Consider the following 24948-nt stretch of genomic DNA (forward strand, 5'->3'; position numbering starts at 1 on the left):
CCTAAGACCGAGCCTTGAGGTACCCCACTGCAGGCTTCCCTCCATGCAGATGCAATTCCGTTGAAGAGTACATGTTGAGTGCGGTTGATCAGCCACTTGAGAATCCCTCTGGTGGTGATGCTGTCCATGTCATATTTTTCTAGCTTACCAAGAAGTAGGCTGTGGAATGTCTTAATGAATTCCAAGTATACTACGTCCACAGCTTTTCATTGGTCCACTAATTTAGTCACTTTGTCAAAGAATGAGATAAGGTTTCTTTGGCATGATCTGTTTTGACAAACCCATGTTGGTTCTAGGTGTTTTTGTAGAAAGCCGCATTGGCTTTCAAAAGATGGGCAACTTTCATTATATTTCTTGACACAGGCTTACTTTTACCAGCACTCCTGACAGAGTGGGCCACTTGGCACATAAATGGATCCTGAATAAGAATCCTGAAGTTCTTGTAGAGCAAAATACCAACTCTTCTGTGATGGGTGAAATGTTAGCATTTCTCAAAGTCTTCACTGGCTCTGCTCTGGCTTGAAGGCTTCTCTAGGTGACCTTGGAGCAAGGTGGGGGGGGGAGGCACCGTTCCCAGTTTTACAGCCTGTCCTTTAAAAAATACCATTTCCCCCTCCCAACTTGCTCATCACACACACACACACACACACACACACACACACACACACACACACACACACAGAGTGTTTATTTGGCCCTGCATTTTAGCTTTCCTCCACCTGGTGGGGTGCATCTGCAGGTTGAGGGGAGTTGACTCTTCTTGCAGTGGGATGGATTTTCCTGCTCCTGGGTTCTGTGTGCATCTGCTCTAGAACCCCCTCTGGGGCGAAGGCAGCCCAGCCAAGCTGATAAGACACCCCTCCTGCTCTCAAAGTCAGGCAGGGTTTTACCAAGCCCCCTCCTCACCTTACTGTAGGAAATGGCATCAAAGACTTCACTGATCTGAGCTGGAGTGTTGATTTCCTCTGCAGGGCTGGAGAGGGGGTGTGAGGAAGCCAGGGCGTCGATGGCCATCACACGGTAGACATCATTCGGTACAATCAGATCTCTCTGAAAATGAACACCTTAAACTCAGGTCACAAAACAACCTGATTGGCCCTGAGCCCTTCTTCCCACCCAAGACCACCGTGGGCAGCAGTGGGTCAACCGTTGGAAGGAAAGGATGTGGAAGGGGCCTTGAATCCATCAGGAAGACCTGTGGAGACCTTTGTCCCAGGAGAAGTCCTTCATCTCCAGAACCAGGAAGGGCACGTCTAGATGACTTTAAACAGCCCTTCAGAGACTTGGGCTAGATTCTCACAACACTCTCATCCAAGTCAGTTGAAGACCTAGTGCTGTCTTCAGACAACATGCTTATCCTGAGAGAAGAGAAGAGGTAACCTACTGCATGAATTTGGCTAGTTTGTGATTCAATGGACTCTACTAACCCAGGAAATGGGTTTAATGACTGGATTCATTAATCGTGTTACACGTTGCATGCAAACTGCTGCCCAGGAATCTTGGCAGAGGATGAAATGGGCCATCATTCAAGCCCACGGATTCTTCCTACATCTGGACTCCCTTTGCAGCACTGGCCGGCTTTCTGCTGCTGGGCTCAGCCCTTCTCCCGACAATTTGGCCTCCTTTAGAGTCTGCTTGGCTCTTGGCTTCAGGTCCTGGGGGGTTCTTCCCAGAGCTACTGGGGCACCCGGACCCATCGAGCCAGTCTAGACCTTGCCCTGGCTAGCTCTCTCTTCTGCAGGGGCACCTTTGGGGTGCCTTTCTCCAGGAGAAAGTTAGTGGTTAGTGTAAGTTTGGAAAAAGCCCCTCTCCTGTTGTGCTGCCCAGCTCCACCTTCGGCCAATCAGCTGCACTGGCTCAGTGGTATCCCTGTTGCCTTCCCACTTTCATCCGGCACCCACACGCGGGACTTACAATATTCCATGTGGACTCAGCTTCATGTGCACCCAGATACTCCACATAGGACGCAAAGCCCTCATTTAGCCACAGCTCATTCCACCACTCCAGGGTTACCAGGTTTCCAAACCACTGTTGAGAGGAAGGAGATTCATCCCATAAGCATTCTTTCTAGGAGCTCCTGGGCATGAGAGGCAATGGCACGAGGGTGCCAGGGATTTAGCCAGAGTGGATTGCCCAGAAGCTCCCTTGCATGCCCTCTACGTTGGTGGGGATTCAGTTGCTCCAAAAGTACAATCTAGAAAGTACCTGGTGGGCAACTTCATGAGCAATCACTGTCACAATCCGTTCCTTGTTGCCAATGGAAGAGTATTTCTCGTCAAAAAGTAGTGCACTCTCACGGTATGTGATCAGCCCCCAATTCTCCATTGCTCCAGCGTTGAAATCCGGAAGGGCGACTTGGTCTGGGAAGAGAAGTCCCTGCTCACGGAAGCACAGCCACCCCCAGGGCTCCCTGTTCAACCGGGAGCCGCCCTCCCTGATTGAGGCATCTTTTCACGAAAACAGCCGTGGCCCTGCAAGGGGAGCGGGGAGCTCTGATGCAAAGCGGCCGCTAACTGATGTTCCTCTATCTGGTGCTAGGTTACCAAGAGTGCTCAAGACTCTCCGTGAATGCTGAGTGCAAGAATTGGGAGGAGGTGCTGGAATCCGTAAGAATTAAGGCCAGGGGAGTGGGTCACACCCGCAGGACACCCATCGTGACTGAAGGGTACGCTGGTCTCCCGGCCCTCAGCCCAGTGCCAAGACTTCCACCTGTGTCTCAGCCCTCACCTACCTAATCTCGGCAGAGGATAAGGTACATTGTATTGCTGCTGAAAAAAGCTGAGAATGGGCCACGTGACATTGAGTGCGTAGTTTCCCTGGCCCTCTCTGATCGCCGTGGGGCGGCCCCAGATCTGGATCTGAAAAAGGACCCAAGGACACTCAGGGAAGGTCCCTGTTCCAGGGCAGAGCAACCTGAAGGATGCGCCCGTTGTGGGCCGCGGGTCCCCGGCTAGAGCAGGCCTACCAGGGTGTTATTCTCGATAGTAGACACATTCTCAAACTCGCTGACAATAAAACCAAGCAAGTAGGTGGACATCTTGAGGGTGGGATGAAATTCAGTCTGCACCCAAGTCGATCCGTCCGACATTTTTACCTCCTCAGCTTCTGGAAGAAGAGCCAGAGAGGAGAAGGGGTGAGCTCGGCAGAAAGGCCCCCTTGCCTGACCCTCCTCCCCAGGAGGAAAGGGTTCTGTCTCCCCAAGCACAAGTTCCCAAAGAAGGGCGCCCTTGGCCCGGTCATCCTTTTGGGAGGAGGGCCCCTGACCCCGTTTTCACCCACTTGTCCGCTCACAGGCCTGGTTAGCCAGATGCCGCTCTGTGGGGCTCAGCAGGTGGCATCTACATGCCCTGTGTAAAAGCAGAGCAATCCTCCCCTTTGAAGGCAGAGTGGGGTCTCTCCCCACCACTCAATGCAGCAAAAACCTCGCCTTGCTGCCTTTGCCCCAGAGACTTTCTACAATGGCACCTTTGAGCCAAGGAAGCCTTGAAAGGTTGAGGGTGTGTTGTGGTCACTCTCACCCATGGCCGTCAGGGGGCAGCTTGCCTCTTTAAAGTGACAAGTCATCATGAATACGAGTGCATCCTCCCCGCTCTCAGATCCCCCCCTTTTCCCACTTGCTTTTGCCTTGGGGAGCACAAGTGGGTGGGCGCATCTCCAGCCAGACATCTCAGCCCTAGGTGCCCCCTGGCACCTTTCAGGGCAACAGCAGATTGTGCCGCCACCCAACCACTGCTAACGCCTGGCCTTAAGAGTCTCTCTGCCCTTTTCTAGTGGCCAAGGAATCTTCTTTTCACGCACTCAGACACACCCCAAAAGCACACTTGTCCTGCTGAGTCCGTCACCCAGCACCTTCTCCCCAACCCGCTCCTGCCCCCCTTGGCTTCGGCTTAGCCCCCGGTTTCCACCTAGAGGGAGGTTTTGCAGAGACGAGCCCGGGTGAGAGCCACGAGGGAGAGCACCGTAAGTCTTCCCCACTGCCCAGGGGCAGCCCTTTCTTCTGCCCACCCACCCCAATTAGGCACTTACTCTTAATGGGCATGTTGGAGAGTGCCTTATATGTAGGCAAGTGAATCAGCGTGATGGAGAAGATGGCCTTCATGGCTGGCTCATCAAAGCAAGGAAAAGCTTTGCGGGCATCAGCAGCCTGCATCTGGGTTGTAGCCAACACCCTGGAGAAAGACAGACACCATCTCATCAGTCAAGATGCCCAGGAATCGTTCTATTAACCGGCTCTGTTCTTTCTGCTCGGTCTGGATGCTCTTAAGGGGGCACGTATACAACCACAGGAAAAGGCCCATTCAGGGAGCAAAGGCTTCCCAGCCCAGGTGGGGGACAGGCAGAGGCATGGTGGCATTTAGGAGGCCTCGCTGCTTCACATGGAGCAGCCAAGAGGGCTCCACCAACAAGTTCTAAGTTCTCATTACTCTTTCTCAGAAATAATATTTCCTGAGACACAAGCAGGGGACCAACACAGTTTGTGATGGATCTGCTCAAAGGGCATCAGCTTCCTAGGAAAACACAGCTTGGCCTCCAGTCCCACTCCCAGCCTAAGCCCTGGAAACCGCAGCAGTTGGAACAGACCTCTGTGGGCCCTCTTTCTGTTCCCATACCACCACCACCCCACAACTCTGTCCCTTCCACATACTTGCGTGCCTCTCCTTCTGTATATTCACTGCGGTAGAAGCCAGCCAGATCATCTGCCAGTTCCCCAGTGAAGCTGGCATGCAGCTGATAGTTCTCATTCTGCTGGAGGTTCTCTTTGAGTTTCACCACCAAGTACTCTGTCTTATCCTCTAGCCAAGTATTATCGATGGCAGGTGCGATGACTTTGGTTCCTGTCAGGGACACATGGGATGGCCCCTGCATTGTATAATTCAGCTTTTTGCTGTGTATGAGTATGAGGTCCGTAGGCTGCTTGCACTGAAACTCCACTGTGCTGTTCCCTTTGAAAATGTAGAGATCTGGGCTCAGAAATGGCTGCAGAGAGATGGTGTAAAAGGTAGGCATCAAAGTTTTGGGCAACCGCATGTGGTCCCAAGGCTCCAAAGGCTTGACTGTGGTAGCTTGGATGGTGCCGCTGGTCGTGGTAGCTTGGGCAGTGCCAGCTATGGTAGCGCTGGGGGTGCCAGCCACGCTGGTGCTGCTTGGAGCCTGGTTGGCGAGCTCGTCTGCCCGCTGCTTCTCCTGGGAGTAGACAACCGAGAGGGCAATGATGGTGGCCACGGCCCCCAGGCCAAGGACAATGCCTACGACCCCCAAAGACTTGCTGATGAAGAATCCTTTGGCCATGGCTGAGGAGAGGCCAGAGTGGGGCTCGCACGCAAAGGGATCGCTAAGACACTGCAGGTCCTTTATAGATGTGTTGCCTCTGGGGACTTCTTAGCGTGGTGAAACATGTCAATTATTAAGCCAGGAATGCTGGGCGAAGGTCACTTCTGCTCTCTGGCCATCTTCTCTTATCTTGTGAGGGAGTTAATGGAGAACTGGATGCGCCTTGATGTGGCTCCTGCAGAGAAAGTCAATCCCAGTTTCAAAGGACTGTCCGGGCAAGAGAGCCAGCTGCCTCCCACCTTCCTCAGCCCTCGGCCCAGGCCCACTGAGGAGGGGCAGGCCTGGGATTCAGAGGAGCTGCTGGCCCTGCCAGTGCAGGGCAGACCTGAGGTTGGAGAACCAGCCTGGGTTTGCCTGACCCACTACTGGGTGTACAAGGCGGATCCGGATTTTCCAGGCCAGCCTCTGCGAGTCCTCCACGACCCTTTCGTCACCTTTTCATTATTATTTCATTTGTTTAAAAACTATAGGGCTTTTTCTTGAAAATATTGTTAATTTATGTTAATAGCTACAGTGGTTCTCAAACTTTTCTTCACCACCCTTTAATACCTTTTGTGGCCATGGACCACGGCCCCGGGCCCCCAAAACCTAACTCAAAATTTAAATCATTATATTCCTTCAAGCCTTCGCAGACCTGCTGTGATGACATCACGGCCCCCCAGGAGTCTGCAGGCCACAGGTTCAATAAATAAATAAATATTCTATGAACGCATCCTTTTTTATATGGTAAATATCAATAAATATAATCCATACAAACAAAAGCTCTTTTGGGACCTTCCTTAATTTTAAGTGAGAAGGGGTCTTGCGAGCGGAACATTTAAGAAACATTGTCCTAGAGCTAACATCTCAGTTGTAAACTCAGAAACGATTAGAATTTTCTGCTCCACCCTTTAATCATGAGATTTCCCACCTGCTCATACACAGACATACACAAGTATGCCAAATCCCGTGGGGGCTGGGGGCTGGAAAGCATGACTCGGTTCTGTCTGGGCCAGACAGTGCCTGGGTCTGGGTTCAAGGAAGGAAGTCTTCTGCAAGCCGGATTGTTCCATTGTTTACCATCAGGCAAATGACTTCCAGCGGCTGCATTCACCTTCTCCGCGGGCCTTTCCCCCTGCTGAGTTGAGGTGCCCGCCACCCTCCTTGCCAGCTGATTACTGCTGCCAAGATTGTCTCTGGCTGCAGCCATTGCCAAAGGATGCAGAGCGTGATAAGAAAACCCAGCTGAGCTGCAGGCCTTCAGCTGCAGGAAAATACCAGCCCATCATAGCACAGACGCAGAAACTGGTGGCCTCTGAGCGTAGGGCTGTCTGTGCCTCTAGCAACACTCCCTATTCTGTCATAATCTATTTATTTAGAGCATTTATATGGCTGCTCAATTCACTCACAATCTTTCCAGGTGGCTTATAGAAACAAAAGCCCCAAAACAAAAGCCAGTAACTCCCCTTCCCAGCAATAACAATCAAACAAGCCACTTTATGGCCTCTGCATCACCCTGGTCCCCAGGCCCTTTGGCAAAACCAGGCCTTCAAGGCCTTTCGAAAGAGAGTCAAGGTGGAGGCCAACTTTATCTCCACAGGGATGATGTTTCAAAAGAGGGAGCCACCACGGAGAAGGCCCCTCTTCTGGGTCCCCACCAGATGGACCTCCTTACAAGAGGAGACCCTAACATAATTTGCCTCTCTGCTATAATAGGTGGGAAAAGATGGTCCTTCAAAAAACCTGGCTCCAAGCCAATCTACGTTGAATAACCTTTAAAAAGATAACCAAGCAGCTCAAAGCAGGGTGGAGCACTGGTCCTGTCATCCCAGTGGTGGGATTCAGCTGGTTCGCACCACTTTGGCAGAACCGGTAGCTAATTTTTTGTTGCCCAGGCCCAGAATGGACTTCCAGAAGTAGCATCCACACAGAGAAACAGTGAATCCCACCACTGTTAATACCTGTTTCAGCTTGTTGCACCATTTCACTGTGGGCCGTTCTCACATCCTCCTAATGGTGGCACAAACATGCCCTGGCACTTGCTGTTTTGCGGGGTAGAATAGAATTGAATAGAGCTGGAAGGGACCTTGGAGGTCTTCTAGTCCAGCCCCCTGCTCAAGCAGGAGAACCTATACCACTTCAGACAAGTGACTGTCCAGTCTCTTCTTAAAAATCTCCAGTGATGGAGCGCCCACGATTAAGGTGACGGGGTTATGTCCTCATGACCTTGTGTCCAACTCATCCCCAACCCAAACGAGTCCGCTCTATCCGTTCCAAAGCTCTTCTCTCAGTCTTCTCTGAGGCAGAGGAGAGCTTGGCCAATGAGGCACCAAAACTGTTACGCTGGCAGGCTGAGGCTCAGGGACTGAATCAGACCATCACAGAAGTCTAGAGCTGGAAGGAACACAAGCCCAACCTTTGCCCACTGACCCGGAGAACCAACTCCAGCGTCCGCAGGAGGTGGCTGCAGAGCAACTCTGGAGAAGGCTGCTCACTGCCTCCGTGGGCAGACTGTTCCACTTGTGCAGATCTTGTTATAGAAAGTTTTTTCACCATAAAATGAAATATGGACACCCGCAATATATGCTCGCTTTTTTCTGTCCTAGTTTCTGTGGCTGTGAAAAACCATCAGGTCTTCCCTGAACATGCCTGGTTCCACCCAGCCAGTCTTCACAGACATATTCTCAGGTCTCCATATCAGCTGCCTGAGAGGCTGATGCTCAGCTTGTGGTCAAGAACTACGAGTCCTGCTTCAATTTGGTGCTTCCAAGTCATTCATCTCCCATCAATTTCTACATCTTTTCCTCCCTAACTGGAATAAACTTAGACTTTTCCCTATTAGAATACGACTTTTTTCTCTAAACTCAGTCTTTCAACTCATCCCGATTAGACTGCAACCAACTCAGCTGTTACTTCATCCACAAATCCAGTAAGCAGCCCATGAAGTCCATTATTTAGGTCATTACTAAAAATGTTGTGTAATGTGTGCTGGCCCAAGAGAAATCCCCATGAAAACTTACAAGTTACCACTTTGCAACTTAATATCACTCTCTGAATGTAGTTAACCAACCAGTTGTAGACCCACCTTACTGTAGTGCCACACTTTAATAGTCTGGCAATGAGAATGTGGAACTTGTCAAAGGTATATTATAATCAAAGCATTCTTCTTCTCCACCAGTGAACCTGTCAAAAAACGAAGATAAAATTTGATTCACCTGTCCTGGGGTTTTTTTACAAAATCACGCTGACTCTTGGCACTGCTTTGAGATGCTTATTGAATGTCTGTTTTATTAGCAGCAATCACCTCTTTCCCTGGTGAGAAATCACCAGGAACCTCCAGTTCTGTGGCTTCTCCCCAGTTCTCCAGACCAACCCCCCCCCCAAATGATCGCTGGCAGAGGTCTTGGCAGCTTTTCAAGGTGGGTCTTCCAATTAGCTGAAAGTTCCTTCACCCCTCTCCTGTTTGGGTTCGTTTGCAGTCTGCATCGCTGAAACCACCCATTCCTTTGGATGCAAAGACAGAAGCAAAATCGGAGAGTTCCTCTGCTTTTTTTTCCCCCTCATCTGCTCAGATTTCTCCTACTGAAAGAAGTTGGGAGTCCACCAGCCCTTTTGTTGACATTGATGTCTTGATGTGTTTCGGCACTGTGATCTCTCACTTCATTTCTGAGAGTTTTCTTCCACTGACAGGAAGTACATTCTGGAATCTCCTTTCCACAGACATTCTCGTTGCCAGACTATTAAAGCTGCTTGTTTAACCACACTGACTTCTTCAGATCCCTCCTGGTTTTCTTCTCCACTGGACTGCATTCTCTGCAATATATCTTTTCAGAGATCCCAGCTGACTAGAACATCTTCGCCTTTGAAGATTTATTCCCACTTGAACCTAACCATCTGAGTGAACCTTATTACCTCACTTCACTGTATTTTGACTTCTGCGTCATTTTATTGTTATTTCATTACTGTATTTTACTATACTGTTTCAAACTTACATCGATTCAAGAAACAATGGTCCAATCAGCTTGACATCAATACCTGTGCAAATCCTGGAAAAGACAATCAAGCAGTGGCCTTCTGAGCATCTAGACATCAACAAGGGGGATTACTAGATGTCAGCATGGATGTGTTAAAAACAGGTCATGTCAAACACACCTCTTTGGCTTCTTTGATAAAGTGACTAATTTAGTAGATCAGGGAAATGCCATGGATATAGTTTACTTAGACTTCAGTAAGGCATTTGACAAAGTAGACCACAGCCTACTTCTTGGGATAGTGTGTGGGATAGACACTACTGCAGTAAACCAACTGCACTCACCATATAGTGCTTAATAGAACTACATCTACAGTACATGGAGGGAAGCATGCACTGGGGTACCTCAAGGTTCTGTCTTGGGCCCAGGACTCTTCAACATCTTCACAAACTATTTAGATGAAATGGTAGAAGGAGAACTCATCAAATTTGCAGACGACACCAAGCTGGGGAAAATTGCTAACCCAGGCTTAAGATTTAGAAGGATCTTGACAGACTTGGGCATTGGGCCCTATCCAACAAGATGCAGTTCAGTGGTGAGAAAACTAAGGTTTTACACTTAGGCAAGAAAAACCCAATGCGCAGGTAGAGAACAGGTGGTACCTGGCTCAACAGCAGTAACTGCGAGAGGAAGTCCTAATGGACAGCTGCTTAAACACGAGCCAGCCGTGTGCTGCAGCTGCCAAAAAAGCCAAAACAGTCCTAGGCTGGATCAACAGAAGAGGGATAGCATCAAGATCACAGGAAGTGATAGTATCACTCTGTACAGCACTAGTGAGGCCACATTTGGAATATTGTGTCCAGTTCTGGTCATCATGATACAAAAAAGATGATGAGTGCATAGAAGAGCAACAAAGATGGCCAGGCGCTTGGAAGGTGACTCCTATGAATAGAAGTTACAGCAACACGGTCTGTTTAGCCTAAGGGAAAGAAGGCTAAGGGGAGACAGGAGGGCAGCCTCCCAAGAAGAAGGTGTGGGTATGTGCCCCATAGAGGTGAGTCAAAAACCAAGAGGTGGAAGCTTCGCAGAGGGAGAGCCAAACTTGAACTACGGAGAAATTTCCTGTCAGAGCTACAAAGTAATGGAGAGCCTGCCTCCTGATGCCGTGGGAGGTTTTCAAGAAAAGACTTGGCAGCTCTTTGCCCAGGGCAAGGGGCTGGATGGAAGACCTCCAAGCTCCTTTGCAACCCTATGATTCTAGGAATCTGAGGCTGGGTGTTACAATGTTTTGGGGAGGCATCAGCAGAGAGGTGGCCAATGGGACTGACCTGGAGGGGAGGGTCACCTCTTCATCCACCTGAAAAGCCACAGAGCACCTCTGAAGCCCTTTCCACGACCACCAGCACTTTGGATGGTGAACCGCACAGAGATTAAATGTCTGCGGTTGTCCTGGGACGGTGTCAGAATACGGATGAAAATGCTACTTCAACAGCAGCATGTGCGTACAGTGTGTTATGGGGTGTTGTCTTGGTTTCGGGAGCCGGGGGGGGGGCTTTGAATCAGTCTTGACTCCTTGCGACTGCAAGGAAAGATTTTCAGAAGGGGTTGGTCCTGGACTCCTCCTTCCAGGGCGGGAAGAGAGAGGAGCTCGCCCAACGCCACCCAGCTGCTTCATGCCCAAGGCAGGACTAGAACTCACAATCTCCAGTTTTCTAGTCTAATGCCTTTTCCACTATATTAAAGTGGCTTCCTTGGTGTGAATTTACTAAGATTTATATGCCCCTCTCATTGTGGAAATTCAGGGTGGCTTACAAACCCTTTCCAATAAGAGGATTAAAAGCAGTACATGAAAACAACCACAAAAAACTCAATACAGAGAAAGCAAAAATGAAATTGCAATATACTTTGTGCCAAAGGATCAAACAAACAGCAGCAGCGCTTACAGCACACACAAAGGTCTGCTCCCAGTGCTTGGGAGAGGCAAGTCCCTAATGGTGCTTCAGAATGTGAACAGGAAGGAAAAGCAGTCGGGGGTGGCTGGGAATGCTGTTTGAAAAGGGGGGGGACATCCCTAAGAAGGCTTGTGCCTCTGATCCCCAGGACTCAGAGAGACCCCGCAGAAACAGGGAGCAAACCCCACACTCCCTCCCACCCTGTTGGGGAAGGAAAGGTCTGCAAGCCCTCAGAGCAACAAGGACTCCACAGCGGAGCCCCTCCTAAAACCGGCTCCCCGCCAGCATTCCCCAACTGAGATTGATGGCCAGCTGCTCCACAGGGCTGGAACAAGGCCCACGAAGGGACGCCTTTTAATACAATTTGCTAGTCAGAGAAGCAGTTCCCACACTCCTGATTTTTCCCAGCAGAGACAAACATGGTTCTCCTCCTACCATGTCTCTATAGCTCGGTGCTCTTGAATTTTGGAGAAGGTTGTGAAAGTAAAGTTTCTTTGCAGTCACTTCTGTGAGTTCCGGGTCAACCTGACCTGGAATCCCAGGCTGGTTTTCCTCCCTCTGTTGTGTCATTCCAGTCAAATCACGGACAGAGCTAGCTGCAGATGAAGTAAGAAGCATTTCCATTTCAACAAATGACTTCTGCTGAAGCCAATCAAATACATTTTAAATATCGAGTCTAAACCTTGGACAGGATTTACATATCCACACACTTTGTTTGAGGGAGGGGGGGTCTGTAAAACATTACAGAGGTAATTTTTGAACCAGCGGAGGTGCATTGAAAGTTCCTGCCAGGGCCGGGATATTCAACAACTCTCGATCTCACAATGGCACACATGCGTGATCTGTGAGGCACGTGCAATGGAAGGGTTTCTGTGCTTCATAAGAACCACAAAGAACGTTTCTAGAAAATGATTGGCTTGGCTTAGCCGAAGGGCTTTAAATTAAAATTGGAGGTTTTAGGACTTAATCCCAAACATAAACCCAAGGCAGCGAACAAAGTGTAAGAAAGAAGGGGATCTCAGATACAAAACAGAAGAAACAGGAAGCAAACTTAGAGCCACTCAAAAATGACGCAGATGCCTAAATACTTGACGCATGAGGAACAAACAGGGTGAACTTCAAGGCCTAGTAGGTGAGGGCAGGTACAATATTGTTGCTATGACCAAACTGGGTGGGATGAAACCCATGACTGGAACTACATCTACAGAGATTTAAACTATTCAAAACAAACAGACCTAAGAAAAGAGGAAGTGGAGTTGCGTTATAGGTAAGAAATAACACCTCTACAGAAATGCAAAAAAAAAAACCCCACCCCCAAAACAAAACCCAAGGATGAAAGCCTTCTTGAACGCGTTTGGATTAAAACAAAAGGGGGGAAAATGACCTTGCCATAGGTGTGCACTACAAGCAACCCAACCAAGCGGAGAGATGAACGTTTTGCTTTCCATTTAGCTAAGGTGTGCAGGAAGCACACTACAGTAGTAATGGGGGACTTTAACTACTCTGACATCAACTGAGAGAGAAACTCTGCAACAAGATCACAAAAAGTGACACTACTGCATCTGGATCTGGTTACCATGATGCAGAACAGGTCTTGAGACCCTGGAAAGAGTGCAGTGAAGAGCCAAAAAGACAATAAAGGGTCTGGAGGCTAAAACAACAAACAGCTGGGAGAACTGGGCTTGTCCAGTCTAAGGAAGAGAGGGATTGGGGGTGGTATGATAGCGGTTTTCCAGTCCTTGAGGGGCTCTGGCAGAGAAGAGGGGCTTGAACTCCAAAGCCCCCGAGGGCAGGACAAAAAGCAGCAGGTGGAAGATTATCAGAGGGAGATCTGGAAGCTGAGTCGCCACAGCTGGACTTTTCTTTCTTGGTTTGGAATATTTTGCTGCTTATCCAAGTACAATCAAAGAGAGATCTAACCTAGAATTAAAGAGAAATTTCCTGTCAGTGAGAAAAACTAACCAGTGGAATGGCTTGATTTCAGAAATTGTGGGTGCTCCATCACTAGAGGTTTTCAAGACGAGGTTGGACAGCCATTTGTCCAGAATGGTATAAAGTCTCCTACTCAAGCAAAGGCTGGACGAGAAGACCTTCAAGGTCCCTTCCATCCTTGTTATTCTCTGTTCTCTGTTCTATTTCCTTTTCCCCTTTTTGATAACTCAGTTGTGGAAGCTACATCTTCTTCTGAATAAGTTCCCTAAAAAAGGGAGGCTGGAATTATGACAATAGTTTCCAAAATTGCTGGCATGACATGGAATCTTAACAAATCTGTTCTTTGTTCTAAACTTCCTGGTCTTCAGTTTGGCCCAGTTGTGCCACTCCTCTAAGAAGACCAGGTCTGCATCCTAGTTTCCTCTTTGGTCAGGCAAAGTGCAGCTGCCTCTATGGTGGTGGGTAAGAGCTGGTTTGGGTGGCAGTGGCGGTGGCAGGGATGTTATGCTTGGGAGCTCACCAAAGAAGCCATGTCAGAAGCATGAAAACTTGCCTCAGTAGCACAACAACCTGTTTGACCTATTTTCATTCAGCTAAGTTGATACAAGATGCTGCACTAATCACAAACAACAGGTTGATTCAAGTTAATCACCACCAACATGTTTACACAGGCAGAGATTTTGAAAATGAGAGCAAAGCTATCCTCTGCAACATCTACATGAGGTTCCTGGATGAGGTTATTCACTGGCATGGGATCAAGTATCATCAACATGCAGAGGCCGCCCAGTTGCATAGGTGCTGTTGAACTTGTGTCTTGGGGCGTGGATGCTGTGACCTCTGGACGGGATAGCACAAGCTCAGGCTGAAGAAGACTTGAGTGGCTGTGGATTCTTTGGCCCTCCATTGCTGGAGACCTTTCAGCTATTCTTCTTGATGGAACTGTACTTCCCCAGATGGAAGAGACAAGTAATTTGGGGCTCATGCCAAAGTCTTGACTGAAGAGCAGATGGCATTTGTGGCCAGATTGTGCACTAATGACCCACTTCCTCAGTTTGGGAGGACCTACTCAAGCTATTCATGGTTGGCCTATTGCAATGCACTCTACAGAGACAAGTTTTGAAGACCATTCAGAAGTTACAGATGGCACCAGCAGTTCTGGGCAATCCTTGATTCACCAAGTAACATTACTGCTCAAGCTGCAATGGCTGCTAGTAAGCTTTCGCGTGCTAATCACCTTTAAAGCTTTTTCTGGCTCAGACCCATTCACATGGAGGATTGCCCCTCTCCAGTTATGTCGCCCTGCCTTTTCAATCTTGCAAGCGCACATTCCATCCTTAAAACTACATCGCTTTTGGACTCGGAGCTATGAATTCTGGTGGCTGCAGCTGCCTTGCGGAAGAGGCGCGCCTGGAGTCTCCATGGCCCTGGAGCAGTTTCATTCAGGAAAGACCTTAAAATGTAGATTTGTCAACAAGCCCCGCGGCATAATTGCTCTGTAACTCCACACTCTTTTTTGTATTTCTTTCTCTGACATAGCACAATATATTAATTAGTTGTTCTTTTTTAAAAAACTTGTTTCTATTGTTCTAATATACTCTAATTTGCCTAGAGCCACTTATATGATTGAGGCAGCATAGAATTCATCCAATAGATTTCATATGCAGGAAGGGTAAAGAATTCATGAGAAGCATGGATTGAGGTAGCACCAGAAGGCAGGACAAGAAGCAGTGGATGGAGCCTGATCAAGGAGAAGCAACCTTGAACTAAGGAGAAAATTCCTGACAGTGAGAACAATTAACCAGTTGACTGGATAGCTATTTGTCCAGAATAGTATAGAGCAGAGGTCCCAAACCTCTGGGCTACAGCCTAGTAGTGGGCTGTGGCCTACTGGCCACCGGGCCACAGGAAAGGCTGGCCAGTGCACGTGCTTGTGCGTGCATACCCCCACTTGCGCTAGTACCACAGCCACGGGGCACAAAAACAGGGTGTAAAAATGGGCCGTGCTTCAGGGTGCAAAAAAGGGACGCTGCCACACCTCGGGGCATGAAAACGGGATGCCACCGCACTGCAGGGTGCAAAAACAGGGCACTGCTGCACTGCAAGGCACAAAAACGGGACGCCGCTGCGCTGTGAAGCGCAAAAACGGCCACCGCCATGCCAAGGGCGCAGAAACAAGGCCCTGCACCATGCAAAAACCATTTGCAGCACGTGCACGTTCACGGCCCTGTGCGCACACACGCATGTAAAATACTTCCCCCTTCCTTTTCCTCTGGTCCGCCAACTGACAAAGGTATCAAGTCTTCTGCTTGTGTAGTGGGTTGGACTAAATAGAAGACCTCCAAGGGGGCAGGTCAGCCCAACCTGGAGGCATCCCAGTAGGACCCCTCCTGCCTGGGGTTTATCTCCACCAGTATCCCTCTAGGTTCAGCACCCTGAGAGCTTTGATCCTTGCTATGGCCCACACTCTCACCATGGCCTCCAGTATCATCCAGCAAACTGGCATGGCACAGACCAACATCATTCCAGAAAGCAGCAAAAGCCAAGCTGTGCCACCTTGCCACCCGCCCACGGGAAGCCCAACACATGCCAACGTGAAATTGGTTTTTGCCAAATGCTTTGGTATTATGGATGATGTTTTATTGATTAGTGTATATTCTTCTATATTGCTATTGCAAAGAAGCATGCAACATGCAGCTTGGCAGTATAGGAATCCAACACAGAAATAAATCTATTGAAAACAGACTAAGGTTGCGTTTGCCTGTTTTTGCAGCCACGTTGCAAGGAGACCCGAATTCAGTTTGTAATTACTTCCTATTTCAAGAATTTTTTCACAAGTACAGTAGATGTAGTACTCGACTTAAGACTGTAATGGAGCCCAGAATTTCCCAGAAACCATGACCGTTATAAGTCAGAAGCACCCACATCACCAACCTGATTTTTCAGCAGTCATTAAGTGAATGTTATAGCTATAAAGCAAGTCATTCTCATGGATGTTTTTTTTGTCATGTATCAGTGTAAAACTGGGGGGGGGAGTCATAAATCACAGTCATGTGACCACGGAATGGTGCAACCTGCCATAAAAATGAACCAATTGCCAAGTGCCCGAAATGCAGTTGCGTGACGCGATCAGAAGGAAGTTGGAAGGGGCTCCGTCATAATTTCAAACAGTCACTAAATAAGTCATTAGACATAAGGACTACCTGTGCCATTGCCATGCGGGGCTTCTTCTGAGCACGTGATTTCCTTTTCCTAGATGAAGAACCTTGCATCGTTTCGTTTAGCAAAAGCTTTTCTGCCATTTTTGGCTCTTTTCTCTAACTTCCGCCTCCAGAACACGTAAACAGGTAGAGCAAAGAGGAGGAAGTTCCAAAGGAGGAAGTGTGTGTCCAGAAGTCTGAAGGTGAACAGATGCTTATCTGTGAAAAGGGGAAGATCGCCTCCAAATAACCCCTGATGGCGAGGACCAGCACTCCTGCTTCCAGCTGATCAAGCAGAGACCCTAGGACGGGGGTAGGCCACCTCGGCTCTTTTATGGCTCAAGGACTTCAACTCCCAGAATTCCTGAGCCAGCATAGCTGACTCAGGAATTCTGGGAGTTGAAGTCCACGAGTCATAAAAGAGCTAAGGTTGCCTTCCCCTGATCTAACCAAACCGAAATATTTGAGGCAACCGGGGTTCTACACTGCCTGTTAACATGCCCAGTTCTTCATTCTTATTCTCAGTAACAATAGTAGTAGTAATAATAATAGTACTGTCATTGGGATTACTTTTAGATCAGAGCAGCTCTGATGTACCACTGATTGCTTTCCTTCTCAAGAGACTATCCAAACAAGCAGAGGAGCTTAGGCAAGAGAGCAAGAGTTTTTAATAGCCTGAACTGGAAAGCTCCACCTGGTCCCAAACCCCCAGAACTGGTTGCAACTCCTTCTAGATCACACATACAAATGCACACCCTGGGGAGTTCTCAGTGCGTATCCACAGGGTTGTTGAGGGGGAAAGGCCAGAACTCTTGCCTGCAGTAATCCAAGGCAGGCATTCTTCGGGAGGTGAGATGTAATTAAAGACAGATGAAATCTAAACAATAAAATAATCCACTTATTAATTGCACCTGCTTATGAATCTATCTCATAAAGTGTGAGGAAGGAACAACTCAAGGAATAGCTGCTGCCAAGGTTCCTTTTGCTTAATCATGCTTCCATTAATCCACTCTGAATATGAAATCTTTTTCTTCTCTGCCCAAATTCCATTTTAGCAAACACCCCCGATGAACATGAGTTCCAACAACTGTCTTAGTCTGACTGGTTCATAATTTTTTTAAAAAAGAAAAACTTGATAAGCAACTTGTAAGCTGAAACCTCCGACAAAAGGGAGGCTGCCGAAAAGGCCGATCGGCCAACAAGGTTTTGAAGCTCAGACCAACCGCCCCACTTCATAAACTATGAACCAAGGAAGAAGAGAGCGGATGGTTGAAATATACTGAGACTCCAGTTATTTAAAATCTACAAAAGAATTGTGTAGGAATTTACAGCATAACTAAAGTATACAAAAATATGGGTATTTCTTTTCCTTCTCCTGCTTGCCCATCCCAGTAATATTCCTCCCATTTAAAATCATTTCAACATTTCCAAAATGAAAATGTTTCAGAATGATTGCATCTGATGTCCTTTTCCTGTTATTGCTCCAGTCTGGTAAAAAATATAAGAAAACCACTGGATTTTAGGGAGGGAGCCTTCGTTCTGCAAAGCAGGGGTGAAAAGAACCCTTGGGGGGAAATGTGTTTGCTTAGAAAAGAGAAACGCTGAGAGACCCGGGCTACGTCTGTCTCCTGGAGGTCTGCCTGCACGTTTAAAAACAGCAAGCTACCCATTCACGGGAGGGAGCGTAATGCAACCTCTGCATCCCTCGGCTCCGAGAACCTAAAGGAAGCTAGATCGTGTACATCACATGTGTCCAACCTGGCAAAGATATGTGGACTTCAACTCCCAGGACTCGGCAACCGACCATGCTGCCTGGGGACTTCTGGGAACTGAAGTCAACGAGTTGCCAAGGTTGAACACTCCTACATCCTTCTGACGGACTGGGAGAAAGAGTGAAATGATCCCCTCTTGAGTGGCAGGAGGCAGTCTGTGTGAAAGCCAGGGCAGGGAGGATGTCCGGTCGGATGGCAGGTCTGGCAGCCCTTACACAGACTGAAGTCCTTATGAAGAGCCAGACAAAGGTTGCCAATACATCGGTGCTTTTCTTGTCTTGGGGTGGAGAAGACAGAAAAATGGCCCAGAAGAGGAAGTCCTATTTTCCCCTCTCTGGAGGAAGCTGCGGGGAAGAGGCCCTTGGGCTAAGGCACCGAGAGTGGTCTGGAACCGGGTCTTCTGCTGCAGAAGAGGGCCCCGTGGCTCTTCAAGTTCTTGAATCAAAGGCGGGGCACCCCAGAGGCTGGAGGGAAAGAGCCCTTGAGAACAAAGAGCCAGAAGCTGGTGGGCTGCCTTCAGACAGAAAGCCAGAAACACACTAAGCGCTTCCAAAACTCTTTCAGTGCTTGCAGAGGCAAGTGTGGCTGAAGCAATCAACCGGAAAGCTCTTTCTGACTTGAACCTCCTCAGAAGAGGAAGCCAGGAGGTGCATCCTGAGCTCCGAGGAATCCCAGCTCATCTCCTGTGGCTGTGGCCAGTCCCGTCCCTGAACCGGCTCCGCTGAGAAATCGCGAGTGACGCCAAGGGGGCAGGTACAGGCTAGCTAAGGAGTTGCCCTTTGGCCCCTCCTTGGACCTTGGATATAGAACCATGGCGTCCTTTTGCTTTCTGACCGGGGAAACTGCTCCTGGGCAGGAAAAGCAGCCAAATGCTAACGGCCTTTCCTTGCGAGTAGCTCCTCCAGGTTGCAGTCAGGCTCAGCCATTCAGCAACACCCGACTGGGGATCCTCGCCCTCCGCCACCCGCAAAGAACCCGCTTTCACAAATGCCCCCCCCAGTGCCCACTTGGCTGCTCTTCCTGGCACACAGAATACACTGAGCAAGGCAAGCAAACACCCTGGCTATCTTTGGGCAACTTTAATCCGCAAAGTGACAGCTGAAACTATGAAATATGATCTCAGCCATGGGGAAAGCCGACCTTTGTGTGGCAGGCAGAGACTCAAATATGCCTTTCCACGTCTTGCCGGAGCAAAACTATTTATAATACCATACGACCCAGGAAGGAATTGGACGACGATTTGTCTGAGATGGTATGAGGCTCCTTCCCTAGCAAGGGGTTGGACTAGAAGACCTCCAAGTTCCCTTCCAACTCTCTTACACTGTTATTCTAATAAGTAGCAGTACTGGGAAAAATGAGATGGGTGCTGTATTTGTTTTTCATGTTCTCTTTCCTTCCCAGCATTAATGTTTCTATAAGTTTGAATTGAGCTATCCGTTCATGCAGCAAACAACTGGAAAAGCTTGTGCTGCTGGAAGGGCCAAACAGCTGTTTTGTTTGTTTTCCCCTGGCTGCATCTTCCTCTGCCTCCCAGGGCGGGTTACTCAGAGGAAGGGGAACCACGTTGCTTCCTCTTCTGATCCAGAGCTTCAAAGGGCCGCCCAGTTCCTCCTGGCAATTTCCCGCCCAGCAGACACCCCCCCCCCAGGGCAGCCTTTTCAGAGAAGCCCCGATGCAGCCCGCAGACCACTAGGGATCCCTTGCCTGTCTTAAAGGCTAATCCCAGCCAGGGGCTTGGTTAACAGCTTGCCAGAGAGGTGGGGGGCAGGCGGGGAGGAGGGGCAGAAAGAGCCGAAGCAAAGCTTGAAGCCAGAGAAGTGGACGCTTTTTCAGGCAGCAGCAGAAACGTTGCCCTCAGAGGCAGGTCTTCTATACTAGAGAATGAGTCCTGACCCTCGGTCTGGAAACAGCTGCTCCACTTGTGCTGGGCCCAAGTCAGGAAGCCAAAGATCAGGCTGGTGCCCTTGGCAGCCTCCTGGGCTGGAGCCTGGCATGGGCGAGAGCCACTTGCAGAGATCCGAAGCTCCTGAGAAGACCTTTTGAGCCTCTCTCTGGGTCAGGGGTAGGCAACCTCGGCTCTTTTATGACTCGTGGACTGGCTCAGGAATTCTGGGAGTTGAAGTCCACGAGTCATAAAAGAGCCGAGGTTGCCTACCCCTGCTCTGCTCTGGGTGGTTCTTTTCTTTCTTTCTTTCTTTCTCTTTCTTTCCTTTCTCTTTCTTTCTTCCTTTTCCCTGTGTATCTTTGAGTCAGGTGGCCACCTGAACCAGTCCCTGCACTTACTTGGCAAGTTTTTTGGCTTTCCATTGCCTGCTTCCCAGGGCTGGGAGAGTGTGACTGGCCCAGGTTCACCAGCTGGCTCTGTGCCTCGAGACCAGTGGCAGGATTCAGCTGGTTCGCACCACTTCAGCCAGACTGGTAGCTAATGTTTTGTTGCCCAGGCCCAGAACGGACTTCTGGAAGCGGCATCCACACACAGAACCGGTTGCTCACCTATTTGAATCCCACCACTGCTCGAGAACTAGAACTTAAGTCTCCCAGTTTCTAGCCTGTTGCCTAAGCACAACGTCAAGCAGGCTCTTGTTAAAAGCTCCTTCTAAGTGCCTATTTTTATCTTCTGCTCAATCATGTCCGATTCTCAGAAACTGCCTAGTCTTTCTTGGGAGTTTTTAAGAAGTGACTTGTCATTGATTGCTTCATAGGGCGGAGAGAGAGTGGCTGGCCCAAGGTCAACTGCTTGGCTTCATGATTTACTGGGTCCCAGTTTCTAGCCAGGTGTCTTCATCACTACCCCTCCCCCCTTGCTGAGCCAATTTCCTTCAGAAAATCTTTTTTATTTTTATGGCTTCTTTTATGACAGCATTTTCATGGCTTCGATGGGCTCCTGAGCAAAGTATCTTTCCAAGTGGTGTTCCTATCTGTTTATGAAATGCTGTTGGCACAAGCAGAGTAGAAATTAGCCACGGGCAGGGCATTATCAGGGCATTATCAGTTCGGTGAAAGTGATTAGATGAGATTGTGAAAGGAACACATTGTGATAATAAGGAGATTGGTTAATGAACTAACAAAGTGTAGAGGGGCCCAGAGAGGCAGCGCACGCTATCTCTGCTTCTGCCCCCACCCCACTGCTGTGGGGCAATGGGCAGAAAGAAATGCTGACTTCTCCCTTTCGAGAACTGCGCCCGATGCAGGGCTGCCCCGCTCACACCCTGGCCTCTTGTAGGCAGCAGCCACCTTGCCTGTGCAGGGGCCTCGCCCTGCGATTCTGGGGGGCTGCTGTGTTTGGCAACACCCCTGCCTGACAAGGCCTGGCCAGAGGCTCCACCAGGATCCACGCAGGATTTCAAACCTTACCCCGGAGGGCAAAATTTCCAGCTTCTTATTCATTCCTTCCCTGATCAAAGAGGACGCCCAGCAGCCTCGGGGCCCGAGTGGTGGGGGGGGCGCTGTGCGCTCCCCAAAGCCCCGAAGGCTCGGGTCGGAGTTGGACGGGGGGGGGGGGGGCAGGGAGATTCAGCTCCTACAACACACATTCACACACTCACACACAGAGAGACGTGTAGCAGGGAAAGAGGCTGAAAGTTGGCACAGCGGCCCCTGAAAAAGAGTTGGATCTGAATGAGGCAACACTATTTCCTGTAAGCCGCCTTGAGCGAGTAGGCGGCAATATAAATTTTCCGAAAGGAAGGAAGGAAGGAAGGAAGGAAGGAAGGAAGGAAGGAAGGAAGGAAGGAAGGAAGGAAGGAAGGAAAGAAAGAAAGAAAGAAAGAAGAAAGGAAGGAAGGAAGGAAGGAAGGAAGAAAGAAAGAAAGAAAGAAAGAAAGAAAGAAAGAAAGAAAGAAAGAAAGAAAGAAAGAAAGAAAGAAAGAAAGAAAGAAAGAAAGAAAGAAAGAAAGAAAGAAAGAAAGAAAGAAAGAAAGGAGAGAGAGAGAGCGGGAGGGGAACCGCGGGCTGAGGCAGACGCTTCCTCGGCCTCCTAATCGCGTTTGGGGCAGAGTCGCCTCCTTTTGCCCGCAGCAGCCGCGCCAGCCCAACTCAGCGGGAAAAGCCGCCCCGGAGCTCCCCGGCCGAGCGTCGCGGCGTCTTGCCCTCCGCCGCCGCCTCCTCCTCCTCCTCCTCAGCCCCGCTCGCGAGGTGGGGGAGGCGGGCCCCGCCCACCGCGGCCCGTGGCGGAGGGCAGCCCCCGGCCCTGGGCCGCACCCACCGGAGGGGCGAAGCGAGGCGGCGGCGAGCCGGGAGGCGCCGCTTGCCCGACGGGGACGGGCGATCCCTTCCGCGCCCTCGCGGCCCCTCCGTCCCTGCCTGGGCCGGCCGCGCGCGCCGACTCACCTGCTTGCCCCATGGCCAGCCGGAGCCGCTCGCCCTCGGGACGGGGCCTGGGCGTCCCTCGAGCTGCCGGCGGGGGGCTCGGAATGAGGGGCCGAGGCCCGAGCCGTGCCTGGCTGCTGCGTCACCTCGCGGGGCGGGCTGGCCTCTGGCGGGGACTCCGGCCCGGCCGGACGCCGCAGACCCAGACTGGGCCCGCCTCCCCGTCAGCGGCCAGGCCGCCACATCTGGAAAGCATCTGCGGACGCCCCGCCGCCCTGAGGAGGAAGACCAGCCGGCTGCCTGCCAGGGCCGCGGGGAAAAAGGGCGGCCCGGGTTTCTCCCCCGACGGGCCGCGCGGAAGCGCGGAAAAGGCCTCGGTCCCGTCTGGATCGTCGCAAAGAGCGACTCGGGCTGGATAGGATTGGATCCGAGTTACTCTGCCCATCCAGCCCTTCATCTGTTGCGAGTACCAGCTCGAGATCCCCACACCACCCCCTTTAGCGGCAGGGGTGGGTGGGCTACCTCACTTTCTCCGAGACACCTCAAAATGGGGCTCATGAGGAGCATCAGACCAAAGACACGAACACGGGGGAGCAGTCTCCCCCTGGAGTGCCAGCAAAGGTCACCAGGCGGGCCCTGAATCTGGATCCAAAGTGATCTAGAGAGCCTCCTTCCCCTGGGACTTTTGTGCAGAGGCAAACCCTGCCTCTAAACTGGACCCCACGGCCCTCCATGTGGGAAGGCAGCCCTTGGAAGCAGCAAGAGGTTGCCCGTGGGGTGGCAGAGCGGCGCCTGTTTTAAAAGCAGGCAGGGTGGGAGCACAAAGCCAGGTTTCCTCTTCCCCCAGATGTTCACACTTCATCTATTTGCTTACACAATTTACGTTCTCCCTTTGGGTTGTTTCTTAAGCTTTGGCAGCTCCCAAGGATTGCAGTTTTTCTAGCCAAAGGCAGAGGAAGTGCCGGTGATTTGGAGGTTCCCCACTTAGGCTGAGCAGAGCTTCTGAGCCGCAGGTGAAGGGCCCGCCCAGCCCCAGCCTTCAGGACACAGAGCAGCATCTGGAACCAAGGCTGCCCAAAGAGGGACCAGACCTCTGCCTGCCAAGGAAGAGATTCCTAGAGGTTCAAGGGCCCAACCCTGGAAGATCTTCCCAGCCAAGATGACGGTCCACATAATCCCCTCATTGAAGACCACTGGAGCACAAGAAGCAAGAGCCTGGAATCCAAACACATTGCCAGAGTTGCACCCAGAAGACAGCCTCCCCCCCCACACACACACACACAAACACCCCAATGGGCTGTTCTGTTCATGGGAGTTCTGGGGACCTTGTCTTGAGAAGTGGCTGCGCATGCTGGAGAGAGGCTACCCTGCCTCTAAGTGCCTTCAGGTGGAACAGGAGGCCAGCCGAGGCTGGTAAAGGCTATTAGTTCCCCGCTTCCTCCCTCTCTGAGTTGGCACTGCCATTTGCCTGCCTGGCACTGGCTGTCCCCTGGGAGCAGATGGGCAAAGGCCACCCTGCTGTGTCCTCAAGGTGAGGGGCTGATGGGAAGAGTCAGTTGCCCAGCAACGCTGATAATTGCTGTGCTGCCGGATTCTTTTATAGGCTGTCCAGAGGGGGCTCGGCACTCTTCCCTCGGAGTAAACGGACTGTGAGCAGCTACCTCCTAATCCACCTTGCAGAAAGTGGCACCTTCATTCTGCAAAACTGGCTGCTAGAGCCAGCTGTGCTCCTGTGCCTTCACCCGCTAACGGCGCATTCAGAGAACACATCCTAAGCAGAGAGCAAGCATTCCCCCCCCCCGCCACCCACCTTTGGTGAAGTGCCAGGAGCTCAGCACTGCAGCAGTTTGCAAAGGTCTCACCCAGCAGCTGTTAAGCTTGACTGCACTTCCCTCTGGAGCCCCCCCCATTCCATCCTGCTCCCCCCAATAGTACATTTTCAGGACAGAAGGTCTGACAGCCACATTCCCACTTGAGCCTTCAGGGCTACTGGAAAATGACTCCACAGACCTCAGTCAGAGGGCCAAGTGGACTTGCCTGATGGAGGAGACCTCCCCAGCTGTCTTCCCTCCGTCCTTCGGTCCCAAATGCTCCTGGCAAGGAGTGTCTTGCAGGTGCAGCCCTAGGCTGGCTCAACTGGTTTGGGCGCTGTGTTGTAGCTTTAGGAAAAGAATGATAATCAAGGAAACATGGCCTACTGCTAAATCTCCTCCCCACCCCTCCCTCCTCCCCTCCTTCCTTCCTGCCACCCTCTCGAGATGCACCTCCTGGGGTACTCCAGGATTTCCCCATCATGGGAACTGGCCTGGCTGGGGGCCATTGGGTCTTCTGGAGCACTTCTCCTTCTGGGCTCCTTCTCCAGCACGAGGCCTTCCAGCCAGGCAAGGAGAGACCAACTGGCCTGCCTGTGAATGTCCTCAGCAGAGGAACTAGTGATGACATTGAAGAAATACCTCCTAAAGAACCATGAGCCGTCTGGACCACAATTTTATTGTATATCACTTCT

The 24948-nt window shown here is 50.5% G+C and overlaps 1 protein-coding gene across 6 annotated transcripts in view; it reads right to left on the reverse strand.

Moving 5' to 3' along the window:
* The window catches only part of ANPEP (alanyl aminopeptidase, membrane), a 38032-nt gene extending 13444 nt beyond the window's left edge, over positions 1-24588 (reverse strand). The window contains exons 1-9 of one of the 6 annotated variants that reach the window (XM_083370924.1): positions 24415-24488; positions 8396-8493; positions 4646-5506; positions 4027-4169; positions 2966-3105; positions 2732-2858; positions 2206-2360; positions 1915-2028; positions 907-1050 (exon numbers count right to left, since the gene is read on the reverse strand). In XM_083370924.1, coding sequence (XP_083227050.1) covers positions 907-1050; positions 1915-2028; positions 2206-2360; positions 2732-2858; positions 2966-3105; positions 4027-4169; positions 4646-5289 — 1467 coding nt within the window. In that variant the 5' untranslated portion in view covers positions 5290-5506; positions 8396-8493; positions 24415-24488. Of the gene's footprint in view, positions 1-906; positions 1051-1914; positions 2029-2205; positions 2361-2731; positions 2859-2965; positions 3106-4026; positions 4170-4645; positions 5507-8395; positions 8494-22463; positions 22704-23316; positions 23481-24414 lie in introns of those variants that run through there. The other 5 variants (XM_083370926.1, XM_083370925.1, XM_083370929.1 and 2 more) reach the window with 5 other exon arrangements.
* Positions 24589-24948: the final 360 nt, after the last annotated feature.

This window comes from Vipera ursinii (assembly GCF_947247035.1).
Source record: "Vipera ursinii genome assembly, chromosome: 11".
NCBI classification, from domain to species: Eukaryota; Metazoa; Chordata; class Lepidosauria; order Squamata; family Viperidae; genus Vipera; species Vipera ursinii.